At 32.2% G+C, this 15043-nt stretch overlaps 1 protein-coding gene across 1 annotated transcript in view; it reads right to left on the reverse strand.

Annotated features, from left to right (window-relative positions):
* The window catches only part of LOC106619599 (protein tweety), a 141952-nt gene that overhangs the window by 18288 nt on the left and 108621 nt on the right, over positions 1–15043 (reverse strand). Inside the window, 2 exon segments of the mRNA XM_014237782.3 lie at positions 5351–5602; positions 5725–5952. Of these exon segments, the coding sequence (XP_014093257.3) occupies positions 5351–5602; positions 5725–5952 (480 nt within the window).

Below are 15043 nucleotides of genomic sequence, written 5' to 3' on the forward strand. Positions count from 1 at the left end.
TTTTATTCGAATTTATAAAGGCTTGATTTGAAAGCTTTTTTAAATAAAAAAAATGTTTTTTTTAATTTAATTTTTTTTTATACAAAATTTTTTAAATTTATTTTTTTGATATTTTTTTAATTTTTTTAAATTTATAACCATAAGAACTTTATAAGTCTAGTCCGAGTATATAGTACTATAGGCGATGACTATTTAATCTTTATTTAACTAACCCGGTTAGTTTTCAGTAACGAGACGCTTATTTAGTGATTATAATTTTATAAAATTTTGAACAAAAAATATTATAGTTTTAAGTTTTTGTCATCTTATATTGTTGTTGTAAATGTTGTTTTAAATATTATATTTTTAAAATTATTTTTTAACAATAAATTTGTCTTAATTTTTTTTTTTTAATTAGTTAACAAAATAAAATAAATTTTTTACTTTTCCGTTTTAATCTTTTTGGGTAACATTTTTGTTATTTATTTTTCGAAATTTTTTTAATACCAAAAATGTGTTATATATATTTTTTATTTTGCTATACAATTTTATAATATAACACAAATTTTTTTGTAAAAAATTGTCTGCGCTCAATTTGTCTCTTTTCACTTTTTATACGCGAACACACATATATATACACCATATATACTAGCGCAAACTGCAATAGACAACGCCGATTAACCGTTTGTCGTTTTTGTTTTTGCGCCAAGCACACTTGAATCTATTGCCTACATCTAGGCGCACAATGCATTGGCACAGAGGTTGTGTGCACATGAATTGATGTCAAGGGAAACTCGCGTTTTCACGCTGAGAGTCATAACTCGTGTATGTATGTACGCATACATATGCAAAGTTATCTATATGATTTTTTTCAAACGCCTTTCCAGCGCATATATGTCGTTGTGCGCCCTAAATGCAGCGTTTTCCGCGACAGATAGTCAGATTTGTAGAGCGATTTGTCAGTGTGCACGTATGTGCTCATTGACTTACACACACACACCCACATACATGTTCTCATTTGTATGCATTTCATTTGTTCGCCTGTGCGTGTATACATTTTTTCCATCGCGTGCACCCAACATTGTTATCCTTTTGAGCTCATCAATAGAAATTCCGCGCTTACACTCACGCTCACATTCGCAGCGCGGGCGCATAAAAAATGTGTGTCATTGTGTAGAAACGCTGAGAAAACATATAGCAACAGCAAACTGCCCTGACTGCTAGCGCTGCCATTGTTCTAATTAACGCCAAAAGGCATTTCGTTGTAATTTTTTTTGTTCAGCGTCATCCGCACACTGAGCTTCCGCTATGCTCACTTGCTCTTACCATTTGTCTTTTTATTGCTGTAGCTGTTGCTGCCGGACGCATTGCGTCGACATTGTGCTGGATTTGTTAGTTTTGAAAATTGGAGCAGTGCATGCCCTACGCTATGTGCATCACGGTACATATTTTTAACACACATATATGTACATGCGACTGCTTAGCATGCGCCCAGCGCCTGCAGGCCGACTTAACACTAATGGTTTGTGCGCGTTATTTGCATTTCGTATTTCATATTTTTTGTTTTTTTTCTCCAAAGAAGCTTATAAAGTTTTATCTGTGTCGACTGATTGCTTTTGCCTGACAACAAAACGAATTGATTTATTATTGGGGAATTATTACGGGATTTTGAAAGTGGGTAGATGAAGTCGGCTTGACGGCTTGTACATCCGAGAGTTTTACTTTCATCAGTATGAATAAATTTGCGTTTTAAATTTCAAACTCTTGCCTCATCGTCTCCTTGTCACCCAAAATGCAGGCAAAATATTTCCTTTTAAAGGTGTGCAAAAAAATGTAGTATACATTCTGGCTCAAGCATGTTATACTCAGCTTTAAGCGAAGTCGCCAAAAAACCAACTTAATTTTAAATCACTATTTTTTCTGAATTATTTTTTCATCAATTTTTTTTTGTCAGCGCCGTTGCCATATTAAGGGTTTTAAGCTCCAAAGTATGTCAACTGCCAACTGCAAGCGCTTTTCGTGGAAACTAATGCAGTGCCAACTAACTTCTAAACATTTATTCCTTAGTTTTATTTCATTAAATGTTAGTTTTGTATTTCCATCATCAAAATGAAAGTAAAAATTTGTGCAAAATATTATTATTGTTCTTATTTTGGTTTTTTGTTGTTATCGTTGCCGTTGGCATTATTAAGCTTTTTTGCAGAGTAGATTAGTGCATGCGCCAATAAAGGACACTTATCTGCTGGTAGTAAAATTTTATGACTGCGTAAATGAGTGGTTACAATGACGAAAGTGGGGCATTACGTTGAAGAGGGTGGAAGAAGTAGCAAAAAAAAGTTTGTTGTTGAGAGTTAAGAAACAAGAAGAAAAAAAAATGCTGCTGTGTTTAGTTAAAGCTTTAATGTTTGTGAGCTTAAGTTCAACAGTGCGAAATTAAGTACAAAAATGTAGCACACTTTTAGGTCGCTTTAACGCAGTAAATTCTTTCAAATACTGCTTTGCATTAGTTTTAAATTCATTTTAGTAAGCGTGTATAAATTCTTTAAATTGAATTAAGGAAAAAGAAGCAAACGTTTAAGCGCTAGCTCAAGGTGTAATAGCTTACTAACGGTTCAAACTCTAATGGCATAGAGGGATCATCAACTGCCATAACGCAGAAATATGGTATACTTTTAGGCGCTAACGGTTATATTCATTTATGTAACTTTATAATTTTTTGAACACTGCTTTTTTGTATTACTTTTCATTTAGAAAATACTAGAGAGGAATTATAATTGACATTACGAAAATTTGGGGTATACTTTGAGGCGCTAACTATGATTATATCATCATTTGTAACATTCTGATGATGTAACATTCTGATGAAGGCCCATGTTTCCACAGATCCATGTTTCCACACAGGGATTGTATCGCCTCACTAGCACCCAGCAGAATTTTAAATTTATCAACATGCTGGGTCTAGCTGATACGATATGACTTAGGGGAGGGCATAGGTCGCGGTGCATACCTCAAAATTAATCTCTTCTATTCTATTCTAACATTCTGATTGTGTGAACTTTACATTTTTAATATTGTTTTATTTAAAGCACATTAATGAGGAATATTAACTAATATGACGGAGAAATGAGGTATACTTAGAGGCGATAACTTTGACTCAATTTTATCATTTTTACTAAATTTTATTAATTTAACTACACCCTAAACTATACCGATATAATTTTTAGTATTTTTGTGACTACTAGTGTTGCCTTTTATATGACATTAAGAGAAAATATAGTCTACACTTGGGCGCTAACTCATTATGCATTATGGTAGGTTATTTCACTAACGCTTTAAATCGTTGTGACATATTTTCATGCGCTTTAATGTGTTTACTATTTCGTTGAAGGGTTGCTGAACTGCTGCAAAAGCAACAATAATAGTAGCCACAACCAAGAAAATTAACAAGACATTTTCGCCCAAATATGGGCCATTTTTACCCCAACGAAAATTTGTTGCTCACTTCATGCATGTTTTTGTATTTGCTTTTGTTTTTATTTTTATATTGAAAACTATCGTATCGTCGCGGTCTACCGCAAATGGCAAGGCAGTTCTTTATAATAAAGGCCAAACACAAGCAAATGACCTCATAAAAGCCACATTTATTTAATGGCGCTACAGCAGCAGTTGTTGATTGCTGGGGCGGGGTCGGAGGATTCGAAAGCCGGCAAAATAAATGCAAACAGCACAGAGTTGTTATACAAAAATAAATGCTTGTATAAGTATATGTACTCTACAAGCGGTAGCCGGCTCGGTTGTCAAAGTAGCAAGCCTCACATAAACACAGTTAGCATGCCTCACACATACATGCTTATACTTATATAAAATACCTCATATTTAAATCGTGCAAGTAGTGGCAATCTACTCAGCCCACACATTAAATAAGCCACGAAATACACTGTTGAGCGTTGTAGAAAAAATGCAGTAACTACAATAACAACAATTGCTGAATAAATATAAAATATCTAAATAAAAATAGAAACGATGAACAATGGCCAAGCAAAGCAAATGCGTCCGAAAAAAGACGAAAAATGAAAGAAACAAACAAACCACTGTTAAATGTGTTCGTTTTCGTTACACACAAGTGGCCGTTGTGTCGGTGCTAAAGTCGCAGGCTGTTGATAGCTCACCGGGGTGTGCTTTACGAAAGCTCCGACGCCGACACCGGCAAAGCACGCTAGTGGCAAGTTTGTGCTTCACGCACGGTGGGCGATAGACCAACGAACTGCGCTGATATTTGTGAAAATAGAACTTTGTTGGGTTATGTTAAGTTAAGTTGAGTGAGGTTAAGTTATGTTATGTTGTGACGTCGTTCATTCTTGAAATAACATTAAATCGTGGCGATAAGTTTGAAAAAATTGTACTTAGTAAATTGTAATCAGGTTTATAGCCTACTTTTGAATTCATGCTTACATAAAATTCTATTCATTTCATGAAAATACCGTTATAAAGCTCAATGTTATAAAATCTAGTGACTGTGAGGACAGTTTAGGGAATTAGTGGATCTTTTTTGGTTAAAAATATGTTAGTAAATGCAACCAATAATTTTTATTTATCAGTTGCGGCTAATTTAGGAATATCCCTTTGGGGAAATTTTAGCCATATTATTCAATTACCGCTAAATGTAGGCAAAATCGTATTTATATTAACTTTCTTATAGAAAATCCGTTCATAAAAAAATTTCCCTACAGGTTAATTTTGTAATTTGGTATATTTATGCAGATAATAACGCACACTTTTAAATTACTTCACACAGTTTCAAACATCTTGCTTGTTTTTGCATATTGTGCACCGAAAGAGTGTTGCCGAGCGCTTTGAAATTTTGTATCGAATTTTGAAATTTTTCTGAAACTCATATTTCAAAATCATCAAAGGACATGCACCCAAAATCACTGTGCGTGCATTGTACACTACAGTGAAGTCTACAATTAGGGTCATTTGATATGCATAACTCTCTAGCTACACATACTCAAAACATCGGCACCCACAAATATATGTATGTATGTATATATTGAAAACATGCAGCGTCATGTATGACCAACCATATGGACACACAAATGCAAGCACTAAGAGCGTGGCAGACATGAGTGGCGCAGTTTGTGCGCTCATCAAAATTTTAGCACACTTTCAGGCACAAAATGGTATTATGCTACCTTTGCGCTATAAATATTTTCACGGAAATCATTTTTCAAAGCGTTGCTTGTTGCTCCCTTTCACCGACTCGCGACTGCGAGTATAATAAATACCCGTTGCAGCGCTGTTATTTTATTTCGCTTTTGTTTTGTTCTGTTTATTTGGTTCTGGTTTTGAGGTTTTGGTGCTATCAACTTACCATGCCCACTTGACGGCACATAAATTCATGTGGACGCATACAGAAATCACCCGCCGCCACCGAGGATGCCAGGTAAATGCCCGCCAACAGCCAACAGATGATAATACAAAATAAACCGGATACGCTGAAGAAGATGAGCGCACAGCGCGACCGACGCGCCACACCAATCACCAATATAGTGCAGAGCAGCAGCAGTAATGTGAGGAAGCCGAGTGTTACGGGCCAACGGATTGATTCGTATAGTTCGCCGAGCTGAAAGTAAAGGCAGAGCAATTGGTTGTGTTAAGTGCTTAGGATTAGGTTTTGCCTGCTGCGGTATTTTTGGAGTTTAATTCAATTCTTAATTCATTATCTGCCGATTTTTCTATACTTACATATAATAATCCCATTAGTGATGTATCATTTTCGCTGCCTTTCGTTTTCATAAAATATAAAACCATATTATCGAGACTGGTAACGGCTCTGGAGGTGTTCTCGCGCACCAATTGACACGTGTCTATTAGCAGCATAACGGCTGTTTGATTGTATTGTACTTTTTCGATTTGTTGTTCGAGTTTGTGTTGGGACATTTTTATTTCGAGATCAAATTTGATTAATTCAGTCTGAAAGGAAATTGAAAAGTTGTAGAATATTAATAATAAAAGTATAAAAGGTGTGAAAAATAAATTGCACACAATTTTTAAAAATTCCTTTCAAAGGAAATTTATTAATATTATATTAAAAAAAAAATATTGTTTAAATACGCAAAAATTTATGTTGGTAAGGCAAACAACATATTTTTGGATTTTCCAAAATATCCATTCATAGATATCTTAATTCCAAATATTGTTTTTATAACAATGTTTTAACTAAGTACATAAACAGCCTCTTTTAGTAACTGTTAGGTTAAAATTGTATTATTTTGAGAATTACTCTATTTTTAAAGAAATTACCCTATGAGGGAAATTTTTAAAATGTTGTATAATCCTTATAGTTGGGCATATAATACAGATTGTATTCAAATTTTAACTGATCATGAAAATATCCCATAGGGAAATTTTAAATATTCCATTAATTATAATGCAATAAAACAAATTATCAAAAAATTTTTGTATTTCAAAGATTTTAAACTAAATTTCTTAAAAATACCATGTTGTTAACATTTGCTCATATACTTTACACACAGAAAAGTTTTAAATGCATTTAACTATAATTTGCCACGTCTTTTTCAATCCTTGATTTTCTTATGCACAGCTCTCAACGCTCCCTTTGAAATGCTTGTTAAATTTTGCGCTTATTTTGATTTCTGATAAATACGAAAGGCTAAATATTTGCCATATTTATGGGACTTGACGAGTTGGAAAATTTGCCACATCATCATCCAACTAACAGCGGAGTTATTTAGACATCGAAACTGGCGTACACATATGTATACAAATGCACTTTCATACAATACACTTCCTTTTAAAACTGGCAACCCCTTAAGTTGGCAAATACACACGCAAGCAGGCGACACAACATCAACCGTTATGGCAAAGCGATGCTGCGCTGGAAATCTTTGGAAAATCAACGCACGAAAGTAGTATAGTAGGGAAAAGTTGAAAGAAAACTTAGCGGTTGTGGCAAGTTGACAGCAACGTGGCACAAACTATTTTCATAAGTAATTTCTCAAAGGACACATACAAACAAATGCATATGCGGTTGGTATGTGTATGTGAAAGTGCGCACACATGCTCAGGCAGGCAAGCGTAGCACATATGAGTGTCCCAGGGCAGCATATGAATGCTGTGGCATATTTGTAAAGCTCTATGCATTTCTTTATTAAATAGACGGAAATATTTTCGCTTTATGTGTGTGTATATATACATACATATATATAATATATACCATAATCCTATACATATGTATATATAAATACATAAGAGTGCGCTCTGCGTATTTGTTATATGCAAGTAGATGACAATATTTGCGTAAAACTTTATAACAATTGCGTATCCTAAAGGGTATGCAGTGGTTCTCGTGAATAAATAGAAAACGGATAAGAAGTTGCCAAAGTATACAAAGCAACTGTAATAACAGCTGATGGATTTATTCGAAATTTTAATATTTTCCGCTCAAAACTTGTGTACGAGTGCTTTTCTTTACGTGGATCTGTACTAAAAATTGATAACAAAACTTAAATCTGTCAAATCTTTTGTTAAAAGTGCATTGCTAAAAATTTCCCAATTGCGAAATTTTAAGTGCCACCTTTGAAATGCAGTCAAATTTGTTTTTTTATTTAGAAACTAGTTCTAGATCATTAAACCACATATAAAAAAATTTCCCTTAAGTAATAAAAAATTTCAAATCCCATATATTGCTAAATTTAATATTAGAAATATTTTAGAAAATTATGTAGAAGCTTATTAGGAAAATTAAATGTAAAAAAAAAGAAAATACCTTAAGAGAAATTTTAGAAAAGCCAATATTTGCACAATAACCTTGTTTTTGTATTTAAGTAAAAGATATTTGAAAACTTTTTTTAGGATTTCCCCCAAGGGAAATTGAAAAAAACGGCAATATTTGCATAATCACCGCATTTATTTTTTTTTTAAGTAAATATTTTTGAATACATGTTTTATTGAACTAGGTTTTTTAAAATCAAACTGAAAATGTGTTTTTTTGAAACCAAATTCTCAAGTAACTGAAAAAAAATTTTAATAACTAAATTTTTTAATTTGTTAAAAATGTGCAAATTTCACATTTTTGAGGAGCGTACACAAGTGTCTGCACTTGAACGAGTTGCTACGAGTATATATACATATACTAAGAAAATAAAATTTAATAGTTCAAAAAGGTGACATATACAAGTTTAAGAAAATACCTAAAAACTATTTTTGGAAATATTTTTGCTTACTCTTATAATAAAAAAAAAAAAAATCACAAAGGGAAATTTTGGGGATATTTTTGAAAATTGGAATTATTTTTAATAGTTATTATCAATGTTGAAAAAAAACTTTTCTTTTGGAACAATTTAGGGATGTTTTTGAAAAAGGGAAATTTGTTGCGTAATATTTAAATATTTATTTTGAACGTTAAATACAGTAATTTACTATTTATCTGTGATATTTATAAAAGTATTTTATATATATATTATATATTTATTTACATATTATATTATTTATATAACACTAAAAACTTCTATAAGTTGTGTTCCGTTATTCATATATGTATCTACATATATCTAATCAACTTTGCGTCCTTTTTATTTCAGACTTCAACACTTCAAATACTAAATTCTACGACTAATGACAAACTGTGAAAAAGCAACGCAAGCACAAAAATTCACATGTGAGTGCACTTATATATTTACTTCTTACATCTACATACATATGTATACCACATACACATTTTAATTGCATATCCTTGCAAAAATACCCCTACACACCTGGAATTATATCTTCGTACATATAAACTCATTTAAGCAGTTTTTAGTTGACGGCAACGTTGATGCGCGTATAACCGTTTTTACCCAAACCTTTGTACGTATGTATGCATGTATGCATGACTCTGAGTATATACTCGTATGTATGTTTGTATGTAAATGGCCATCAACACCTCATTTCGGTACACTTCATTAAACTATAGACGGCTTGAGCCTACAACACGCTGTACGAGCATAGTTTGGCTACAGCTTAATGGCGTTTTTTATTTTGTTGCAATTAAAAGTGACGCGCTTTACATAAACACATGTAAGTATGAGTGTGTATGTAGTTTTGCACTACCTCCTCATACAGTTTTGCATACAAATTTATATTAAAAGCACACACACGTGCACCAATAAATACCGTACTCCCACTGCTACCGCTCATTAGTCTCTTGTGCCTTTTTCCTTGTTAACATATTGGTATAGGGGCACGTACAAAAAACCGTTTACTTGTCGTAAGCTGAGTCACTTGTCATGTTAACTAAAGATTAAAATATCCTTTCATTCGCCATGCCATGCCACGGCTGTTCGTAGCGTTGCCAGTCTCCTTTTTGTGTGCCAATCCAGCTTTTCTGTCATCACTGCAACCTTTTGCGCTATGTAAACAAGCTCATGCAGCGTCAGTGGTTGACTCTATATCTACTTGTATGTATGAGTGTGGCTTAATAAGTTTTGGCGCAACGCTGAATGCGGCATGGCGATCCCGCTTCGCATCATTGCGGAAGTGTAAAAGCGTAAATTGGAGCGGTAGCAGTGGCAACAACAAAAAGCGCAGACATACCTACGAATATAGCAGCGTAATGACAGCCGTGACAACAACACTAATAACAACAACTGACAGTATCGTAAAAATCATATTTCATATTAACACACTACTCCGGCGCGCAGATACAGGCAGCTGAATAAGCGCGAATACTTACTATACATATACAGATACTTACACTGCATGCATACATACATACATTCATCCACACATTCATACATATTCGAATACTTATGTAGTTGCCATGATAGCGTCTAACGAAAAGCTGTATTAATCCTGCCTGTATGCAGTCCTTTGGGATACGAAAAGCTTGCTTATCTACTTACTTAATCACGTACGACTGGCTAAGTAAATTTTCTACACGCCAACTTGCTTATGTAACTGTTAACCTATTTCTATGCCTTGCTACCTAAATTTTACGCCACTCCAATGTGCAAGTACGATTTTATACGGCATAGAGGCACATTTTAACTAGCGCCCCTTTCGGTAAACGAAATCAAATATTTCTAAAAAAAAAAAATTAATATATTAAAATAAATTTTAATAAAGCCAGGAAATTACAAAATGCAAATATTTTGTTAAAAAAGCATTTATGCTATTGAAATGCTGTCGATTAAACGTAAATCTCTTTTTAAAACATAGCGTAAAAAATTTCCCTTCATGGGAAATTCTCAAAAGGCAATTAAATTTGCTTTAAATACATGACAACGTCATAATGGTGGTTTTTCTTGTGAACAACAAAATTTCCTCTATAAGGAAATTTGTGAAAAGAACCAAATTGATTTTAAATGCATAACAGCTACGTAATGGTAGTTTTTCCTCTGAATAGAAAACCATAGAACGTAAATCTCTTTATAAAACATAGCGTAAAAAATTTCCCTTCATGGGAAATTCTCAAAATGCAATATAATTTACTTTAAATACATGACAACATCATAATTGTGGTTTTTCTTGTGAACAACAAAATTTCCTCTATAAGGAAATTTGTGAAAAGCAACTAAATTGATTTTAAATGCGTAACAACTACGTAAATATAGTTTTTCTTCTGAATAGAAAAATTTCCCTTAAAGAGTAATTGTCGAAAAGCGATAAATATGCTTTCTGAATAGCTAATTTATTTATATGATTTATTATAATTTATACAAATCTTAACATACTCAAGTAATAATATTATTTAATGTCGTTTAGTACAAATTTGTAAAGTTAAAAGTTTACGGTGATTAATGCAGATGCTTGTGCTTGTATAAATTTGCGTTTATGTGCGCATAGCTACTTTCATGAACATCGTTGCCGAGTCTGCTAATTAAGTGGTTGTCATTACCAATAATTAAATTACATTAGCGTGCAGGTGTAATTTATGAGGCAGCGGATTTCAGAAAACTATGAATCTGTAGAGTAATTACAGAACTCACTTCGTACAAATATATAAAAGTATATACTACATATACCATACGTGCATACATATTAATATGTACATATACATATGTATATATGTATGGATTTACATACATAAAGAGATTTGTAATTGCTTAGTTGCTTGTAATGGTAATTATGCTGTTTTAGTGAACTTAAGTGCTGTGCAGTGATTACAATGAATGGGTACATAATGTTACTTTCGTATGCTAATGCAAAGCTTATATTATAATAAAATATTATATAAGAGCGTTTCGAAAATCCTTCAAAATATTGATTTTGTTTCCGGAAATTAGGTTCTTGAAGCTTAAAATACTTAAAACAAAAATTTCCCTCGCGCGATTTATTTGGGGAAATTTTTAAAAACCCTTCTTATCATTTAAATTGGCTTACAGTCCGTGTTTTAATAGCGTTGTCGGCACTTGACGTCAATTTGCTAGCCAACATTTGCCATTTCTATTTATTTAAATTAAATTATATGCTTTCAAAACTGTTATATTACTGATTGTTTGCTAATTGAGTTAGTCAGTCAGAGCCAGTTTAAATATTCAAAAAGCGATATTATTATATGTATGTATGTATGTATGTATATGCGCATGTTGGCAGAAAATTGCAAATAAAATATAAGTCTGCATGTCTGAAATTCCTAAAAACTACTACTATTTATTCTAATCTGTCTCTGTGTGTGTACTTCTCGTATATGGTTTGTAATTGGGACGTTTCCAATCTGTTGACTATATTTGAATTTTAATTAAAACATATGTATGTATGTACATAAGTATACATATATACTTTTTATTAAATTATTTTTTATGTTTGCAAATGGTGGCAATCATTTTCGCTCCAATAAGAAATTTTGAAATTGACTATGACTAATGTTAACATCCATTAGCGATTGCATTGGTGTTGAACATAGAAATTTGAATTTTCGAATATGGGGTGGAAATTCAAGTTCCACATCAGATAAATTAATTAGTGAGGTCTGAATAAATATTTCAGTATTATATATACAAATTAAAATTTTAAATGGAGTTTAATTTACTGTTCAATACCTCAAGTACTGCTAGCTTATAGTAGTAGCTTAAATTATGTTAAGGGAAGGTAAATACGGTGCATATTAGTACTCTTTAGATGATTTGTTAGTTATTGAAACACTAATTCTTCCAAAAACTTATAAGAATTGAAATATTCTTTAAAAAACCTTATTTATAAAATTTCCCTTTGGAGAAGTATGAGCTATATTATACAATTATCTTCAAAAGCAGTTAAAAATTTATTTGTATTAACTCATTTATGGAAAATACGTTTTATTTTTAAATATTCCCAAAATAGTGATTTTGAAATTTAATATAATTATAGCTTGTTAACTGTATTTGCACTTACATTAAACCTTTCTAAAAACTTGTAAGTGTTTAAAAATGAATCCAAAAATTAATTTCGAAAATTATCTGAGCTATACTATTAAATTTTTTCCAAAAGCAGTTAAAATGTCTTTTAGTATTACATCACTCTTGAAAATTTCCCCGAAAGGGTATTTTTGAAAATTTAAATATTTATAGAAATTATAAAGCGCCGTTCAAAACACTGCATAATATTTGTATTTACACGTACATTCAATTCTTCTGAAAACTTATAAGTGTTTGAAAATTGTTCCAAAAACCAATTAAAAATGTATTTATTATAAGTTATGTATTGAAAATACGTTCATAAAAAAAATTCCCCTAAAGGGTAATTCTGAAATTTTACATAATCACATATATTATAGCCGTTTAAGGTCCTTCATACTGCACACAACTTTGTACTTGTCTTCGTATTTTTATTTCCATTTTTTATATTGCAAATACCTGTCATTTGCCGGTACTGCACGAACGAATATTTTTATCTCACATTTCCCCACTCACTGCATTTTATTTATTTTTAATCTCTAACTACAGTTGCCCTCTAATTTAAACAATTTGCATTTTCCCTCTGATGTCTTTCCGGCACAAGTCTTAATGTACTATTTCCCTTGCTCTACCAGCTTTCGCCCAAGCAAACTTTTGCTAGCTTCGAAGATGATTTCGGTAATGGAGGTAGTAAGAAATGCAGATGCATTGCTGAAGTATTTTCCAACTACACATTGTTGGCTGTCAACTTCAAAAGGTTTTCTTTGTGCTTCGAGCCGTCACTGTAAGCTGCTTTGTTAATTTTACGGGTCTTGAAGAGGGGGATACTACACGTCTCTTTGTTTGTATATGCTCTGCTCTGCACTTTCTCTTTGCCAACGTCAAATGCTCATTTGCATAAGGAATGCGAAAGAGTAAATTGTGAGCGTTCACAATGCCAGTTGGGGTTACCAAAAAAGTTGCCTCAGAAGACTCCTCAACACTTTTTCACGGGTTACAATCATACCTTAGAGTAAAGAATTAAGCGAAACGTTAGCAAAATTTTGCAGCAGCAAGCTAGTGAAATCAGTAGCAAATATTGTTTTGCAGCGCCATACATAACAGAAAAGAACAACAACAACAACATGCCCAGTATCAAAATAAAGATAAGAGAAAAAACGAATGCAGCGCCGAAACAAAAATGGCAAACTGGCGCTGAAGCAGTTGAAATGCTGCATGCAGCTATAGGGAATTTATGGTGATAGAGGGCAAATGAAATTTCAGGAAAAAAATCAAAAACACCTCTGAACAGCAAATATAAATACTCGTATTCTAAGGAGCCTGATACAATACTATGTGTTGAACTAAATTACAAAAAGTTGCGCGTTTTCGTAGCATACTTTTAGTTGCAAAAAGCAGTTACATCAGAGTTGCATATGCACAGGCGACATTCGGTAGAACAATTTAGTAAAAACCGTGTTAAAGTTCGGTAATATAGAACGAGTTGAAAAAAAGAGTGAGAGAGATAGAGGTGGAGGTGGAGAAGTAAGGTGGAAGTAAATGTTGGAAGAAATGACGGGGAAATAGAACTATAACATCAATATTTGTTGTGTTTCTAGTTGAGACTTTATAAATATCGAAAGTATTGTATTTGTAAAGTTTCTGTAAAATTAATTTATATTTTTGAGCAATAGATACAATTTTCCGTTGTCAATATTATTTATGCTAGTTTCAAAAGGTAAATTACAAGTTTAGCCAGAGAACATTTAGCGTTGAAAATTACTTTATAATTTTACTTCACTAATTTGTAACGAAAAAAAGATTTTTTGCTGATGTAAAATATATTTAGATATATTCCTAAAATATCCCTTTGTGTATATTAAGCACTCACGATAAGCGATTTTTTGTTTTTTAATTGCCTATATTTAATTCAATATTAGGGATATTTTTTTTTTACTTTAGTACACGCCTATTTTCTTTATTATTTAATTATTTGCACAAAACTAACTAGTTATAAAAATTAAAATAAAAACTACCCTAATTGTATATATTAACTAAATATGCTGGCAGTTGTTTCAAAAGTATGAAATTCCTTCTAAGAAAATTTTAAAGGAAATTTTAAGATTAACAAACTACTGGCACAAAATTGTTTACTCATCATCAGCAAAATTTCCTCGAGAGGGATATTTTTATTTTAGTGTGAATTTGTTTAATACCTTCATATTACTTTTATTACTATTGATATATAAAAACAAAACACAAAATTTAAGATAATAAAAACAAACCCTCGAACGGAAATTTACAAAATATGTATATGCTATTTTAGCCATAAAACATTTGAGTTTTAAAACGGATTTACGCCTAATTTACAAAAATTCCCAGGGATATATCACCAAATTTCCCTAAGAAATTTCAATTAATACCCAAGTTTTTACCCAATTCTAATAAATTTAAGTAAAAACCCAAATCACCAGTTTTATGGCCTTAAAGTTTAATATTAATAGCAAATATTAACACTACGCATTTCATTGCGAACAATCAAAGATAAAAAGTAATAACAGAAGAGCAGAAACTTTTTTAATAATCCCAATGTGCCATACATATATTGTGAAAAACTTCGCAATACCGGCGTCTAACGGAAAACCGACTACTTATACACACAGCCAACTGCTTGGCGGGTAAGACAGCTATATGCCTTTGACTTTCCA

This window comes from Bactrocera oleae, chromosome 5, assembly GCF_042242935.1.
Source record: "Bactrocera oleae isolate idBacOlea1 chromosome 5, idBacOlea1, whole genome shotgun sequence".
In the NCBI taxonomy this organism is placed as follows: domain Eukaryota; kingdom Metazoa; phylum Arthropoda; class Insecta; order Diptera; family Tephritidae; genus Bactrocera; species Bactrocera oleae.